The following is an 18072-nucleotide window of genomic DNA, read 5'->3' as shown; positions in this document are numbered from 1 at the left end:
CTAAGCAAAACTGCTGTTTGCAGACAGTCCTATAATGGAAAGTTATGCACCTATGAGAAAAAGAGAGAAAACCATAAGCCTATCCAGGCTTCAGAATGTGAAGTGCTGCAGTTAAGCTATAGCCCCAAGATGAATCATGTACCAGTTTCACAAAGTATGGGCACGGAGGAGTCTTTGGCAGGTTCACAGCAGTTAGATCTACCTCCTGTAGCTGGTTATAATGACAAACGGATTTCATCCTTCTGACCATTAAAGATTCAGGGAAAAAGTTAACTTTTGTGCTACCTCACCCACTCACACTCTGCCTTTCAAGGTTTCTCTGTTCCTATTCTCACACTAATGCTTTAAACCATGACCAGACTCTCTGATACATGAGTTTTTACAGGAAAAACTTCCATGTTTCCAGGCTTAGCCAAGTTTAGAGATTTCTGTTAAGAAAATGGACGGTGGTTCTTCTGTTAGGGAAAAGGACCTTACATAAATAATGTGTGGATGCTGACACTCATGCCATAAGTACACTTGGAAAAAAAGCAAACCCCACCATTTGTACTTTCCCTTTCACTTATACTTAGTTATTCACTTATACTTGCATTATTCACAGAGGAATGTCTTCAGTTGCATTTAATTTCCTCACATTTTCTGGTTTTATATGGCCTGCTCCTTGTGTGTGGATACCTATTTATCCCTTGATGTAACCTCATCGTGTCTTTGTATGTCAGGAAACTATTCAAAAATTTAAAACCTGAACAATGAGATACTACAAAACATTCCTTATGAAAAAGAAATAAAGCCCTTTTCCTAGTTTCCCCATCTTGTCCCCTCCTTTTGGGCTAGGTAGCTGAGGACCAGGGCTACTCAAAACAGCCCTTTTCAAGTGCACTCTGCTGAAGGTCCTTCGAGTTCCTGCCTTCCCCAGAAGCTTAATTCCTACAGACTTCCTGAGGCTGCAATTCAGCCTTTCAACAGCACTGGCTTTTTTAGCAGTACCTGCCTGGCATCCAAGAAAAATGCTCTGGCCATCTTCCTTAGAGATTATGAATGCCAACAACTAACATTCATGTTAACATGAGTGCCAACAGCTGTAATAGACCTACCCAAATCCAGCTAGAATGTACACAAATGTAAAACATTTTGTAAAGGTCCAAAAAAATGACAGTCAAACATTAAATGAAAAATCGTAACAGAGTGATTTTCCTCAGAGGAGAATGCAACTATAACTAGACGCTGGCCATAAGAAGTATGGCCAGTCCAGTCAAAAAAAGGATCAGTTCTTTTTTAAACAAGATGAGAAAGGTAGCCTATTTTTTTTTCCTGGAATTTTAGGGAACACAGTGTAATAAATACAATATTCCTGAAGTAGCAATAGAGGTAATGTCATTATATCTTTACTACCAGCTGCTGAATTCTAGAAAGAAAAAAATCTCTTTTTCATGAGTTAATATCTCTCCAGTACAGTCCTATACATAGACACTGCGGCATATTAAAAAAAAGCAATTGATGGGAGAAGATTGATATAAATTTTCAGAATTTAGCACTGCACTTGCTCTTTAGTTCAGCAGTAGACAGTAACTGTGTTTCTGCTGTAATATTTCACATGCCTTTATAAGTCAGTGTTACTCAGTTAATATCAAGAATTTAAGAATTACACCTACTCTAACAATAAAATAGATGAGGAAAAAAGGGAATCACTTCATGGAAAAACCCCCCACTTTCATAGGATTCATATTCACATTCTTTAAAACTCTTTCTATTAACTTGACTTTCCTTTCTTCTTCCTTCTATGTCCCTACTTTCCTGCCTGCCTGAATCCCTCATGCAGCCCCATGCAATATGCTGTTCCTCTTGAAGTTGCAGATATTATTTTCATAAGACAAGGCTTTACAGCTTTACTGGTTCAATATCCCTGCCTTTCCTATCAAAGCAGTAACTTATTAAATTAAATAATTGGTAACTTATGTCAATGACAACAGCTCTTTTCTCTTACAACAGCAAAATTAGGAAGCTTCATTTATTAGGTGAACACAGCGTTGTGTGTTCACCTAATAAAGTATTACAAGCTTTTTTTTCCAAAACATTGTTACAATTATTAGATGTTCATGTGCAAGATTTCATTAGCAACAGTTTCACTTTAGAGAGTTTTGAGGACCTTAAAAAGTCTTAATAGAAAAATTAATTCAGTTCTTCAGAAATAGTTATCATCTTAAATTCTCTACCTGTCTACATATGATATCCTGTATGTAACTATGTTTTTACATAAAACCATCTATCTCAGTATGAAACCACATTTTTACAGTTCAGTAATTATAATCTGGAAATTTTGATAGAGGTAATTTGAGAAGCAAAATTGTGCAGCTGGTGAGGATAAAAATAAAATGGCTTTGTTTTGCAGGGTTGATCTTGAAACAATAGCTGGCTGAAGACATGTTGAGCAGCTTGGAGGTTTAGGAAAAAAATATAAAATAAATGGATTAGCCTGAGCCAAAGGAGTCAAAGATAGATCATAAATCTCATACTTAACAACTCCTGCTAATTAACATCTCCAAATATACATGTTTATATTGTCAACTTTTTGAAGCAGTGTTTAGGCCTTCAAATGTCTCCATGAAGTGCCAAGTAACTGTGTGTCTGTCATCTGTATGACAGTATCATCAGCAAGTTAAACAGATTTTCCATGTGGAGTATTGGCCTATTCTTTATGTAGGACATTGAATGCAGTTTTTGCTTGGCATCACTAAAAAGTCATAACAAAAAGACAAAAGACAGAGTTAGATGGAAACTTTCTGTAGCAGTAACAGAAAAAAAAAACAGAAACTGGTACTACAAGCATAATTTTCCCAAAAATTTTTGGAAATGCTTTTTGAAAATTAGAAATCTACTAGAGTAGATTTGTTTAAAGGGATAATAAATGCATACTTTAAGTTGCACTTTGAGAGGAATTTTAATGGAAAATATTCCAGATCTGCACTGGATCTGAAAATAAATGTATCTTTGTCATGGTGGACAGTAAGATAACTGGATGCAGAACAAATGACAAGGAAAATGTTATCAAGGTAGAAAAAAATTTAGTTGACACAGCATTTGTTATGTATGTGGTAGCTGCTATAGGACTTAAGAACTGAAAACACGAGATGAAGGACACCCTGTGGGTACCCAGGTAAAGCATGGAGAAGCCCAGAGGATTAACTAGCTTTGCTCCTCAAGTGCTATCAGCTCTGCCCCCAGATCCAGGACTTCATGCCAGAGTGGTTTTAGGACAGCAGTGTGCTCCAGGATGGTGTGACCTTATGGATCCTGTTAGACTTGTGGTGTCTGAACTGGCTTCCTGAAGGGCTGGCAAGAAGCAGTTCACATGATGAGACATTATTAGTCTTCAGGAGGGGCAAAAGGAAGATAAAAGGCAGCAAATTTGCTACCAGATTGCAAAGCTATGCTTAAGAAGAGGAAGGGTACCATGAAAAAGAAAAAATGGAAGGGAGCCAACAAATACTGCTAATATTCTGTAAGGTATAAGTTTCTATGCCATCTCTCACTGAGAAGGATTTGAAATGGGAACATGGGAACAAGTAAAATTTGGATCTGAGTCCCTGTTTGTGAACAGGCAGCAAAGAAAGAAGTGAAGAAACCTGTGGGATTGTGTAAGACAAAATATTGTCCTCTGGGCTTCTATTAAGCCAATAGGCCATATAGCATCCAAATTCTGGCATTGTGTTCTAGATCTTTCTTCGACTGAAAACCAAAGTAATATCATCTCAAAGTTAAAGCACAGAAGATAGGCAAGAATTGGACAGAATATATTCACACAAAGTATGAACTGATACAAGTGTCTAGGAAGGACAGAAGAAGCGGAAGCATAATGTTACCTGGATCTATCTATATTTGGTTGTGGAGCAGCACAGTTTAGAAAAGAGCAGTTTAAGAAAAAGCGGAGGGAATTGAAAAGTCAGATAAAGTCAGCCAGGTAGCAGAATGTCAAATGTGGCCTGGTGTTTTTGCATGCTGCATGCAGAAATCCTTTAGTTTTAATGCATAATATAAAACATTTTTAAAAGTATCATTTCAAAACATATAAACAACAAAAACACCTCTCCAATATGCCATCCAAACCCTGAGCCTTTACTCAGGGTATATGCTCACTGAAGTCAGTGGGAGTTAGCAGTAAGAAAAGATCTTTAGGATTTGGCCCAGCGACAATTATTTTGTTGTAAAGCTGAGCACTTGCATGTTTTCATTGCAAAGCAATTTTAACAGTGTAAGTTTTGAGCCCCAGAAGTAAGAGTGGAAACACTGACAGAGTATTAACCATAACAACTCCCAGCAGATCTCGGACTTCTTTTTTGTTTTAAGATGACACAAATGTGATAATTCAGTATGTGGGTTGTGGTGTTCATGTTGATTTGCCCTTGGTTAGTATCAGCCTCTCTGCAAGCTGTATTTCCATATTTGCTTCAAGAGATAAACTACCATTTAAAGTACTATAAAACAGCTCTGTTAGCAAAAAATAAAAGAAAAAAAAAGAAAATAAAATTGATAAAACATATTAGTGGAAACTATTGCTGTAGGTAGCCCAGCATTTTTTAGCAGAACACTGTTGTATTTTGGGTTTTTTCTTTTGAAGTCCAAGGGTGTAATACTGAGGCATAAGATCAACAGGGGAAATGCACATTTCATAGAGGTACAGACATGAGATACAGTCAAAGATGATTAATATTACATTCACAATCACATTTGCTCCAGATTATTCATGAGAAGGAAAAGAAACAAAACTTAGGGCCTATTATTATCAATCTGGATGACTCTCAGCAGGTAGTCACCAGTGTAGCTTCTTTCACCTCAGTGGGACTGCCTGGATTTACATCTCTCTGAAACCCAGCCTTTTAATCTCTAAATTTCATTGTGCCACATCCACCACAGTAAAGATTAATAAATGACTGAATTAGGAGTTACCAAAGGGGAATCAGTGTTCCATTTAAGAGCTGAAATGGAAAAGAGCTATCCAAAAAGAGATGCAAAATATGGGATTCCCGGAAGGGACCTCAGAGATAACAGTCCAAATGCCTTCTACATCCAGAGGCAAGAGATAACAACATCCTGATAGAGACAAAGTATGGAGATGACTTGCTGCTTAGCAACCAGGTGCCTGAGGTGGACCCCAAAGTACAAAACAAGATGTTGTAAACATCTACCTGTCTTGAAATTGAAAGTACAGGCTGATTTTTTTAAAAAATGGAAGGACTATTCCTAGCCATCTCTTGCTTTCTTTATGAGCTTTTATTTTAGTTTCAGGAGGAAAAATTTGAGACAGTTCTATTATCAGACTATGAAAGGGAGCTGCATAAGGTCTGCACCAGACACCTTCATAACCTGAATTATAAAGGATGCCCTGAAGCTGGTGCCACCCATGTGGAAACAGTTATTTAGCAGCTGGGAGAATAGAATCCTGGATATAGCTACAGGATTTGTAGTCTTTGCTCCTGAGAGAAGCAGCCTGTCTTTTGTTAGGTGAGGCAGCAGGGGAGATCAAAGAGACAAAATATTTTGCAACCCTGATATTTGATAATGACTGAAGGGCTCTTTAGTTTGAGTTGAAAAATATTTTGTTTTATGCACATGTTGACAAAGGAGGGAGAACTGATGATCAGTGAGCTCAACATGGTGAACTCAGTAGATCTTTTTTTGGGACTGTTAATCTGATTTTTGTCAATTGGATTGCAAACTTCGGAAAGCTACAGTACAGATTCTCTGAAAGATACTGTGACTTATTATCTTGAAATACTGCAAATTTGAGAAAGATTCTCTGCCAGAAGCAGGCTGAATGCAAACCGTGGTTGAGGGTTATTACAAGCATTTTCTCCACAAAAAATAAACTTGAATCAAACCTGTTAGGAAGTTTCAAGAAATACTGATAGACACTAGACCCCATTAAGACAATGTAATATGCACTCTTTTCTTTCTTAATTTCTAATATGGCTTGGTTAAAAGAAATCAAAGGAATACATCAAAATAGAGCTGTTCAAAAAACACAAAAGCAAAAATTATGTTAGATATAAAATTTGAGAGCCTTGCATTTTTCTTCACTTTCATTCATACAAGTATTTATTTTGTATATGCTTCCTCCTTTTTATAAACTATTTTAAACTTTTTAAATGGCTGTGAATTTTTGAAGTTACAATGAAAATATGATTTAGCAAGGAAGGTAATGTGAGCTCAGGATAAGTCACAATTACAGAAAATCTGATAGACTGTCTACCCTTTTTATGCCTTAGGACTAAGTAGACAGTTCTGAACATAATAGAGAGAGAAAAGGATTTCCCTGAGATTTGATGTCAATTGATGCACTCAATAAATTGTGTTTCTTCAAATCTATCATTCACCGGACTGCATTACTTTATTCTGTCATATGTGATGCTGAATTTTGAATATATATAAAGGAATTCAGATCACATAAGAGACTTTTTATATTTTTAGGCCTTAAAACTTCATGTACTTTATTTCACATTTACCTCACATATTTACCAGTCCTGGTTCCTTGAAGAGTTAGATGACACACATTAAAATGTAGGATAAGTTCAAACCAAGTGCAGGAGCAATTGTTGAGCACCAGGTGAATTCTTAGCTTGGTTTAAACCAAACCATGGTCATAGAGAATGAACAGCTCTGCTAAGCAAACTGCCTGTTTGGCTTCACTTGCAGGTTCACCTCTTGATAATTCAGATGTCTGCTAACTAGAGATGCAAATGCACAGCTGGCAAGGATGTAGTACAATAGGAGAGGGCTGAGGACACAGGACTCACAGAGACGTTTGTGGGGACAGTGACACCTGGGTATCCCTTCAGATTTTATGCTTTCAAACCCTGAGGCTCTTTCAAGGATTTTTGCTGCTACATCTGTCATGTCAATCAGAGCATTTCATTGTCATTTAGGATTCTATGTGTGAAGCAAAATCACGGAAAGAGCCCTGCCTAGAAAAGTTTATATTCTAAAGAGGTCTGAGAATCCATGAGTGGATTTAAAAAATAATATAAGATGGGGAGGAAAATCTGAGGAAAATAATCAAAGCTGTGAGAGCCAAATAGAGTAGCTGAAGGTACCCAATGAATCACTAATAATATTATTGGTAGGTATTATGGAAACTGTCTTCTCTTTGGCTATTTCAGGACAATATTCAAGCAGAAAGTTTGACTTATTTACTTTTCACAGCACTAACATGTTTGTTCTAACAACAGCTAAGCAATCTGTTTGGGAAAATACACAAATATAATATATAGCAGTTTCTGCAATAATGGAGACTCCCTCTTTGTCTGTAATGGATTAAAAGGATACAGCTTCCGAGAGAGCTGGCTAGAGCAAACACATCTGCATGATAGGGCCAGATTCTCAGACTGTATAAATCATCTACAACTGAAGTCAGTTTACCTAATTATACTAGCAGAGTATTTTGGCTATTTATTATTTAGAAAGAAGATGGTAGAAAAGAAATCAGCTTTGCTTACAAGTTTTATCATGGGTGCTTTGCCTATAAACAATACAACCCCTTAAGTATTAGAAATATCCTTTTATCTTTTTAATGTTATAAGACATGGTACTCCTCTCATCAGCAGGCAAACACACATACTGTTTATGAAATTGCATACTGCCTTTAGGCATGTTATAATCTTATTTTTTCTCATTAAAATGTCAAGGCAGAGCATTTTCAACTAAAAATCTGTAGAAAACCCACTCTTGTCTGTCTTCAAAAATCACTTGCTTTTGTATCTCTCAGTTTTAAGAAGAGAATCATTAGCCTACGTGCTCACAAAAAGTAAGCACTCCTGTTTGAGCTGGTTCCCTGCTGGCTCTAGATCAGCACAGCTAGCTGGAGCCCAGAAATGCCGCCAGGGCAGCTTACATCCTGGTAACATCCAGTCCTTCAACAATGCAAGTAAACAACTGAACTATGTTCTGAGAGTTGCTAATACAAATTGAATGTTCCTTGACCCAGAAAATGCACTGTACTCAGTAGAGGTGATGCCATTCATCAAGGCTTTGTTCTCTCCCTTATTTGAACTACTTTTGGTCTGAGTCCCTTTTGGTAATAGCCCCTGTACCTGACATTCTAGCAAATATACACAATATCATCTGAGCCATGTGTGTTGAAGTCCTTCTTTTATAAAAATGTGAGAGTCAAATAATTTAGAAATTTACTCTAAGAAGCTGCAAGGAAGAAAAAATGGTTCCTTACAGAAGGTGGATGTTTATATCACATCAGAGTGAAATCTGTTGACAGAGCATTTTTAGTCTGCATACTAAACAAAATAGCTATGTTTTATACGGCTTGCAGGATTCAAACGGGCTTGATGGCTCATTCCAGCTCTGTTAATACCTTGAATTACTTGTAGTGAATCTAATGATACTGTTACACCAGTGTAAAGAAAGGGACAGAGAACAGCAAGTAATTTTTTTTTTGTTTGTTTATTGCTAGTGCAGTAGCAATATAGCAAACAGCTGATGTCTGAAAATAAGGGCTTGGTTATATGGTGAGTCAGTGAATTAGGGTAGATAAGTGGGACTCATTTATTCATTTCTCCTGGAACACAGTTAAGAGTGGAAATGTACAACCAATCTCGCCATTGGCCCCACACTCCCCCGGAGCCTGTGCTGCTGGCTGGGATGGCTAGCAGTGACTGAGGGGGCAACAAGACCAAGCCTGTTGGGAAGCCACCTGATGTGTTCATGCTGGGTGCTCAGCAGCCCCTCCCTGCTTCGTTCTGCCCATCTGCTTCTACTGAGCAGACTGCTAATATAGGCAAGCACCAAGGGGGAAATTTCGTTCCTAGATATCAGGGAGCACTTAGGAGCCTGAATAAAGTACTCTGCAGGGTGGATGCAAAGCTAGGGATTATGATGCAGCTCAAATCACATCTTTCCGATTTTTGTGGGAACTTCTTAAGTGAAAATTGTAGGAAAGCATTGGTGGTTCCAACAATTACATCAAATAAAGTCCTAGTGAAGGCAGGTGTAATTCCCATTCACAGCAAAAGCAGTGACATGTAGCTAACACTAGCAATGAATTTGAATAGCTGTTCTTTTGCTGCCTTCTGTTTTCTGCTTACAGCAGCTAAAGAGTTGTAGTATAGGAGAATTTGGAAAGGAGGAGTGCTGATAACAGAGCTTCCTGATCCCTTGAAGCTTGAAAATTCAGTGACTGGAAGGAAAATTGAGATTGTGCGGCAAGGTACAGAAAAAAAGATTAATCAAGCTCTGAGGTTGAGCTATTGCACTTATCTCTACCTTGCTTGTGGGGTTAGTATGTGCAGTCACTGAGAATCTGGGTGACTGATAAAAAGCTTTTAACTAGAAACAATGATTTTTCCCTTAGTCTAATTTCAAACCACAGGAACATCCTGGCTTTAATATCAAGGGTTCATGTTACTGTGGTGTCAACATCGTGAAGTCTCATGATGCTACCACAAGTCTAGAAAACCTCCTGTGCTTTTGAGAATGTTATTTTTATTTAAATGAAAGCTAAATTGTAGCCTCGCTCACAATGGAGAAAATGTTAAAGTCTTAGAAGATTTATTTCAAGTATGTTTCTTAAAGCCTTCTTGTACTTAGTTTAGAGGTTGTTTCAGTACCAATACATGATTTTTCACTGAAGAGTTGAAGTATTGAGTGTAGAACAACCCTAGCTGCAGGGTTTTTTCACAAAGTTTTGTAATGTTCCTTCATAAGGTTTAACTTTGGACTCATTCAGTCTGCAGAAATAAAGTGTAAATGATAAAATTTGCATACGTTCCTCTCTATTGAAATATTTGATTCCCACCTCAGGCAAATGTTATAGCATCCGTGGCATCCCAAGTGCTTTAACTCAGTTTACAGCAGAACAAAGTCAAACATATATTACATTACTCATTACCTGTATTTAATTAAATTTGAAATCTGGCAATAAAAGAATGAGGATAATCCACAGCAAATTTCAAAATGAGGAGATGGTGATATTTAAGTAAGGGAAGTGATGCTTACTCAACTGCAGTCTAATAATTACTTAAGCTTTTATGGTTTTATAGTTTATACATAACAACCAGCCCTTGCCCTTGCTTGGTCCAGCTTTTCCTAAGTAAACAGTCACATACCATTGCCCTATTTCAGATTCTCTCATGAGCCTAATATGAGAAAGGAAAGTTGGATCTGATCTTAAAACCTGATGCCAATCTTCTATGGCCCTGTATATTCTCTCTTACGCATGAAGAGCATAAAACCTGCTGATCTGAGAGGTATTTTTAACAGTAGTACTCTGTAATTAGCTGTGCAAAATGCTAAATTTTGCCAATATTCTTCATTTTCTCCAAGTCACTTCTCTACACATATAACCTATTTGGGATGTAATAGTCCCAGATTTCCACTGGTCTTTTAGGTAGCCAAACATGTATGTGTCTTCCAGTCTGAATGAAAATGGGCATGAAATCTGTATTTCAGCTAATCAAAAGGATGCCCATCTTGTCTGGGAATTATTTAACCACATGAACCCAGGATGGTTCTCAGTGAATTTCAGAAAGGTCCTCCCAAATATGTGAAGGTAACTTGCTCAACTCGTTCTTGGGTGTGTGTCCTCTGAGCATTCTGGGAGGGAACGCACAGAATACACACAGTTTTATGCCCTTTAATGTTTTTCTATAAGTTTGGGCAGGTGTAGCCTAACTTGACTTTTCTGCTTGGGGGAGGAAAAGCTTCTGGTAGATCCCTTGACTGGTAAATGGCTGTGCACAGGAGAATGGGATAAGGATAGCAAATGCAAAGCTTCTTAAAATTACTGCATACATTATCAAAACTAGCAGGACTGTTGTTTCATGATAAAACAAATACTGTATTGCACAGCTTAGGTTTCCTTCTCTGGCAGGAACAGCATTTTGAAATTTAATTGGCTTCATGTGGCACAGTAGAAATGGATGGCAAATCAATAATGGATGCCATTTCAGTCACCTTGTGGTGTTGTAATTCTCTGTGTTTTGCTGCACTAATTAGGTTTGACTTCAGTGAGAAATGTTTCAGGAGCAAGGAGGTGAATTATTGCAGAGTTCCTGGCTGTCACTGGGGAGATGAAGTAATCTCAGAACTGACTAACCTCAGTGATTTCAAGAGCCAGTAACTTAACATCCAAGAGGAAAAGGGAAGATCTCACATTCTGATGGTGCAGTCTACAGTGAGTTTTAGGCTCAGTCAGTCCATGGCTTAGGCTTCAGCTGAAAGAGCATCAGAAACCATAAACTGCACTTACCTTATAGTTGACATTTAATTACTTAATTGCTCGTATTTTCACATTCTCCTAGAGACTGAGAATTTCTTGCAAATGGGTCTTTCCTTCCTTTGGATCCAGGTGGAGAGAGGTGCACGTGGGATGGGCCACAGGTTCTGATGCCTCCCTACTCCCAAAACCATTGTGAAGGAAGAGATCAGGAAGTAGAAGGCAGTTTGCTTCCATGTAGCAAATCCAAACACTGTTAACTGGAGCCAACAGCAGCTCCTTTTCCATTTATTTGACTCTGGGATTTTAGTGTGAAACACTGGGTAGAGAGTTGGTGTCTCCCTCTCCAGGAACAAGCTGCTTGCTTCTGAAGGTGGAAGAGAGGCTTTCCCCAGAGTGTCTTGACTCTCCTCTCCAACTGTGTGCTGTCAGCAACATCATAAAGAAAATGGATGGATAAAGAACAGATCTAGGGAGAGCAAGTATTCTGAGGCCGCTAAGTCAGTGTGACGAACCAGTTCTATGCTTTTTTGGGAAAGCATGTAAACTCCCTCCCTTTATATTAGCATGAATTATGATTCCAAATAATCATTGCTTCTAACATAAACAGTTTCTAATATAAACCGTTCCTGCTGGTTACCACAGAGGGCCTGAGCAGCATGGAAAATTTCAGTTGTTACATCACAGTCACCCAGAGAATAGCAGTGGTGATTGAAATTATTTTGCAGTGGTTTGAATAACGCTGAGTGAAAGGTGATACAGAATTATTGCACTTCACAGAGAGCAAACACAAAGCAGACTCAGAGCTAGCTTTCCTTTTACCTGGCCTCTCCTTGTGGGATTTTGGAGCAGACAAACCCACAAATTCTTGTGGCTAATTTCTTAATTATTTCAGTGACTCATCCAGAACCCTTCTCAGCCTTATACAAAATTGGGGAAGAGAATGAAAAGTGAGAGGATGGCTAATATGGCACAAGAGCATTTACAGATAAAGAGTCTGAGTTAACAACTCTAATTCAGTAATGCCTTATTGTGGTGGCTGATAGTCTGACAATCAACACACAATACAACATACAAGAACATATGTGAATGTGTGTTACCTAGTATTAAATTAAAACATTAACTATCAATTGGCCAGCTACTTACACTCTTGCTGCTGTTAAGATTTTTGTCCTTAAAAAAATGAATAAAAGTAGACTTTCTTAGTCAAAGCTAATGAAATGCATATAATCTAAAATATATATAATATAAAATGTATATCATCTTTGTTTCTGCCAAAGTCAAGACATTTAAGTATATCAAATATATTTACTGAATTCACTTGTTGTGTATCACCATTTAACAGCTATTCCGTTAATGGCTTTACATACTGATTAAGTACTCTTAGGGGATGAATAATAAACTCTTAAGTTCCCTCATACTTGAATCCAAAGGGTGTATTCTCCCCATGCCTACAACTTTCAGCAACACTTCTTTGCTGTTGTACCTGCAAATAAAGACCAAAAGAAGCATTCATTAGGACTATCAAGGTTATTGTCAATCAGAAAACATATGCAGGGTAGGTTGTTTTCTGATTGGGATCTGTTTTCTTTGCTCAGAAATTACTGGTTTAACTTTAAGGTCAGTTTTATTGTTAAGGTCTGACAGTAGCTCCCAGGTTCACTTGGCAACAACACACCCCAAAACCAGGAGCCTTGCACTGCTTTTAGAGTAGAAAAAAACAATAGTAATTATAACTGTTTTATTTGTTGCAGCTGCAGAAACTGAAACGATCCCTCTCCTTCAAGACTAAAAGCTTGCGGAGTAAAAGTGCAGATAATTTCTTCCAGAGGACTAATAGTGATGTGAAACTGCAAGTAGACTTGATGCCTGAGGTGAGCACAAGCACTGGGCAGCTCCCCAACTCAGACAGCCAGGCATCTTCACCCACTAGAGGCCAACAGTTGCCAGAAAATAGCAAGACTCACATCTTCCAGGAGCATATCTTCAAAAAACCAACCTTCTGTGATGTCTGCAACCATATGATTGTTGGTAAGAAGCATTTTATTTAAAATCTCATTGTGCGTCCATGCTAGAACTTGCAGGATGACCTTTAACTTCTGTGAACCCAGATGTCTCCTTGAGAATATTCATATGGATTCTGGATTTATGTCATATCTGCTGCAGGCTAACAGAAATTCTACATTTGTTGATAGATGTCTTGCCTCGTAGACACATATGTTACCACACATTACAGGTGAGGGACTCCGTTGGAATCAAACTTCTGTCATTCGGGTTATACTGAGCACTAAAAGAAGCAGAAATCCATATTGCAAATGAGTCCACTATCCTCACTCTTTTCCACAGCAGTAATTTTAACATTCTTCCTCCTCGTGTCTGCCCTCACACCCTACATCGCCCCCAGTTCCCTTTCACTGTGGTGACCATACCTACCTCCCCCAGCTGTCCCTTAAGGGACAAGAAGAAGCATCTGCTGGGTGGTAGGCTCTTATCTGCTTGTGTGGGTGTGGGTGTTGGCTGTCTAGGATGAAACTTTTGGGAGACCAGGTCAAAAACCAGATATAAGAGCCGAATTTACACTGCAGACTTTCTTGGGATTATGCTAATGGATTCCTCCTATGCACAAAACCTCACATTAAATTTATACCTTTGAAAGATAGTCCTATCTACTCTCTGGAGCTGTCTATGAGTATGTAAGTTCTGGCCAGAGACTGACTGACAGACAGGAAATAATTTTGTTATTGTCTCTAGTGTGCATAAAAAATCTCCCTGCTGAGCCCTGCTTGTAAGGTAATTTTCAGTGCAATGTGAAGACCTAAAAAGCCAGCTTTCATGCAGATCATCCATGGGGCTGTGCAAGGAAAGGTCAAGAGAGAAGTGCAAGTGCCTGGAGGTGTAGAACCTGTGTGGCCGCAACAGTGGGAAGCTGCAGGAATTGCTATTCAGAAATCTGATCCTGGAAATTCACATCCTTGTGGCTAGTGTTGTGCACATGATTTGGTCTTCCCGCTTGCTTACCATCTACTTGTCCCAGCACAGTAGAGCATGAGTAAATTCAGTGTCAAATTACCTATGTGAAAGTGAATGACAAAATTTCCAAGCTTTTAGGCAGGACAAGGAGCTAAACGTGTTAATGATTTAGCTTCATGTAGAAGTGGTACAGGTCTTTGAGTACAAAATATTGTCTGCAATTTGTATAATTTACTGTAAGCAATTTACATCCCTTAGCATGGAAGTCACTGCCTTTTAGGTAACAGTATGGTAAAATCTTGAAAGATGCTGATAGGACTGATCAACATTTTTCAAATGAGGGTGCTCAGTGTTCCCCACTTCTGTGAGGAATTTGTGGTCTTTGGAAAAGGCAGCTGTCTACAGAACATTGAAATTGATGCAAGACAATCTTGTTTCCATAAATTAACTTATATTCTCACTTCACCACAGCTGTACTGAATCCAAGGAAACTAAGGAATTTTAATCACTTTTTTTTTCTGTCACTTTCCAGTCTTTTAAGGTTTTTTTCCCTACTTGAAGTGGTAAAATAAATGAAAGAGGGAAGCAGTAAAGTATCAGTATCAGGAAAGTTCAGAATTTGACAGGAAAAGTAGTTAAACTGAAATAACTTTATATATGGGGAAAGGCCCAAAATTTCTCTCCTTCAGTAATGTGGATGGATGTTCTATCAAAACTTATTTTCACAAATATATACTGCAAATATAAGTTCCTTGAATTTCTGGCAGCTTCTTGCGAAGTTGTATGGAGATAAATATCATCACAAATCTGCATGACTCAGCAGTAGTGTTTCAAAATAGTGCTGCTCATGACGGATTATTGCTGGCAGCAAACTTTGCAGAGAGTAAATCCAGTTCATAAACACTCCTGCCCTTCTCCTTTGCTGGGCAATCTGTGTCCGCCTGGAATAGGAAAGTCCTGAAGCACAGCTCTAAGCTTCAAAACATCAGCTTTAACCTCTTGTGCTCTCTGAATTTTTTTCTGTTCTCTCTGCTGAGGGCTTTGTTTTTCTGTTTTGTATCTTAGCCACTTCATTAGCTAAAGAAGCCTTTTATAATTGCTGAAGAAGCTAATGTGACCTATTTCGTCTGGTAGCAGTCTGAGTCAGGTGAATTGCTCTGACCTCCTCCAGCTCATCTTTGCTTGGAGGGGAAGCAAAGATGTTGAGAGTTTTACCTTAAGATGCCTTAGAGTATTGATGCCCTGATTTTTATAGACAAACATCTTCTCTATTCCTGCCATCTTCTCTCTTTGATCCTTACTGCAGGCACGCCTGGTTTTATATAGTATTTTAAGCAATGTGGTAGATCTCAATGTTAACTGTTTGCCATTCAATTAATCCATATAAGTTGTGCAACTGTGGGTTATAGGAATAGAGAGGCAAAACAGGCAGGTTTCAGGAAACCCAGTCAAGCCTGCTCCCAAAGACAGACTGAAAAAGTCTCATTTCTGTTCAGGGACTCTGACTATTTGAAACATGGAGCTGATTTGTTCTTTCTATTTGCATTTTTCACAGGCAGTGACATTTAAGAGTAATGAGTCCATGACTTTAAATTCCTCATTGATGAGAATAAAGGCAAAGACAGATACATGTTTTGAAGGCTGGAGGAAAGATTCCAGGAAAATTATGTCTTGACTTTAGATGGTTTCAATTTTGCCACCAAGAATAATTCCAGGTTCACCTTAAAAGGCACTCTGATCTATGAACTAAGCAGCTCTGGTACATGGCAGCATAATGAACACTGCACAGCATGAATGTGCAGTGGCTGCTTCAGTCTCACTCGTGGCAGAATCCGTCTGTAGCTTCAGAGTGAGCAGGACACACGAAGCAGAGGCAGCAAGTTCCCTGTGCTGCTCTTTTCACAGCAAAATTAAAGAACTTGAAACATTATCTTACTAGAAAAAATATGTGCATCATCTCTCTTTGAGCCTGGGCACTATAAGCCAAACATTGCCTTTGGGATGCAGTGTAATCAGCATATAGATATCAGTATATTTACTCTTTCAAATGTTTTTCATGCATCCCAGAGTACAATGCAACATAATAAAAAAAAAAAAAAAAAAAAACCATATTTATTGATGTGATGCCAAAAAAGAAAAAAAAGTATTGATAGTGTGCTTCACACCACACTTTAAAGGCAGGAGTTGGAGTGTTCCTATTAATTGTGCTAGACTGGGACTCAAGATTCACCTCAGTAAACAGAAGAAAAATTTGATACAGAAGCAGTAATTTTCTGTCAAATGAAATAATGGAGGAAATTTCACATTTGAGGGAGCTTTGAAGAGTGCATGCAGAATCCATTTTACATTAATGGGGCCTTCTCACAGCATCTAATTCTCCAATAAAACCATCATTTCTAATAATGAATTCCACAGTAATAATTCACATAATTTCAGAGCAAAGCAATAATGTGTTGGAGCAGACTCTACACTCCTTTCTCCCACTCACTGTTTTGCTGCTGTGAGTGCCTAGCATAGGTTGGTTTAGGACTGGGGTTTCAGCTCCACAGTGGGCTACATATTTTCCTAAACATATCCACCCTTGAACATCCTCTCACAGCATGTCTCTTAGAAAACCATTAATTTGCTAGTTTTAGTAGTAATATTTATTACTATTTTAATATCTAACCCCAGCAAGGGAAAATTTTGGAAATCAAAGTGTCTTGTGGAATGTATTACTAGGTCATCATTTAGGAGGTACTGGTTTTATGGGGCTTTTATTTTACATCACAGTGAAAAGAAAACCAAGTCAGATACCTTCAAGTTTGCATTGTGTTATCTGCCATTTTCTGTGATTAGCAAGAATGTGGTAAGCTTTCGCAATGGCAGATTAAGAGAGGCAAAACTGCCTAGCACCAGCAAAGATAGATAACTGTTAAATTAATGATGCATCAGATTATGGTTTTAAACTATGCTGATCAGAAGCAAGTTCTTGCTTTTCTTCAATCTCTGGTGTGTCATCAATCATCTCTGTGAGAATTCACTGTTGAAGAAAACATGATGTCAGTACACTATAGTTGTAAAACATTGTGTATTTTTAAAGGAAAATCTTCATCTGTAGAATTCTCAACATTTTTCTCATTTGCAGATCATTTCCTGTGCTGATTCACATGGAAAAAATGGCTTTTTCCACATATTCCAAGCATATTACATGCAACTAACGTATTCCCATCTAAGTCAAATATAATTAATCCAGAAAAAAAAAATAAGGCACTTTGCTTTTAAAAATATATTACTTAAAAGTCAATCTTTCAAAGCTGTGTTTTAAAGAAATATATCCTTGTTTATATTGTAGATTTCTTTGTGTTTCCAAAGTGTATGTAACTGTTTCACTCCATTCTTAACCTTAACTATGGCACAGAATTTCAATCAAACACCCGGGGGGTTTTTTTTGGCATTCCTGTTAAAGCACTTTTGCCTGGAACAAACTTGCAGGAAGAACAGAAAAAATTGTGGTCTGCAATGTCCAGTAATAGTCAAAACCAGGTCCTTCTGGGTCATGCCACCCCTGGCTAAGGTAGCTGACATATATGCATTTATAGTAACTGGGTTTCTGGTTTGCATGCAGATTCTCTGGACCTTTGCAGCTCTGAAGGTAAATAACTCAGTACCTGTCTTCTTAGGGAACTAACCAGATCGCAGTTAGAGAAACCTGTGGAAAACAAATAAACCGGTAAAAGAAATAAAACCAAAATATGGCAATAGCATAGCTTCCTTTCAGTCTATTAATCAATAGTGCTTAAGCAGTGAAATTGTGTTATCCCTTCAGAATTTATTACTCCTACCACCGTCTGTTCTGGTTTAGCCAGTCATTCTGGAGGTTCAGACAGCCAAAAAAGTACCAT

General features: G+C 38.1%; 1 protein-coding gene across 3 annotated transcripts in view; it reads left to right on the top strand.

Moving 5' to 3' along the window:
• STAC (SH3 and cysteine rich domain) overlaps window positions 1–18072 on the top strand; it is a 72448-nt gene that overhangs the window by 12721 nt on the left and 41655 nt on the right. For all 3 annotated transcript variants that reach the window (XM_021553321.3, XM_085569922.1, XM_077786592.2), the window contains exon 3: window positions 12973–13249. In XM_021553321.3, the coding sequence (XP_021408996.2) occupies window positions 12973–13249 (277 nt within the window). The remainder of the gene's footprint in view (window positions 1–12972; window positions 13250–18072) is intronic.

Source organism: Lonchura striata, chromosome 2, assembly GCF_050655825.1.
Source record: "Lonchura striata isolate lonStrDom1 chromosome 2, ASM5065582v1, whole genome shotgun sequence".
NCBI classification, from domain to species: Eukaryota; Metazoa; Chordata; class Aves; order Passeriformes; family Estrildidae; genus Lonchura; species Lonchura striata.
The sequence above is the reverse complement of the archived record's forward strand: the minus strand, read 5'-3'. Positions and strand labels throughout refer to the sequence as shown.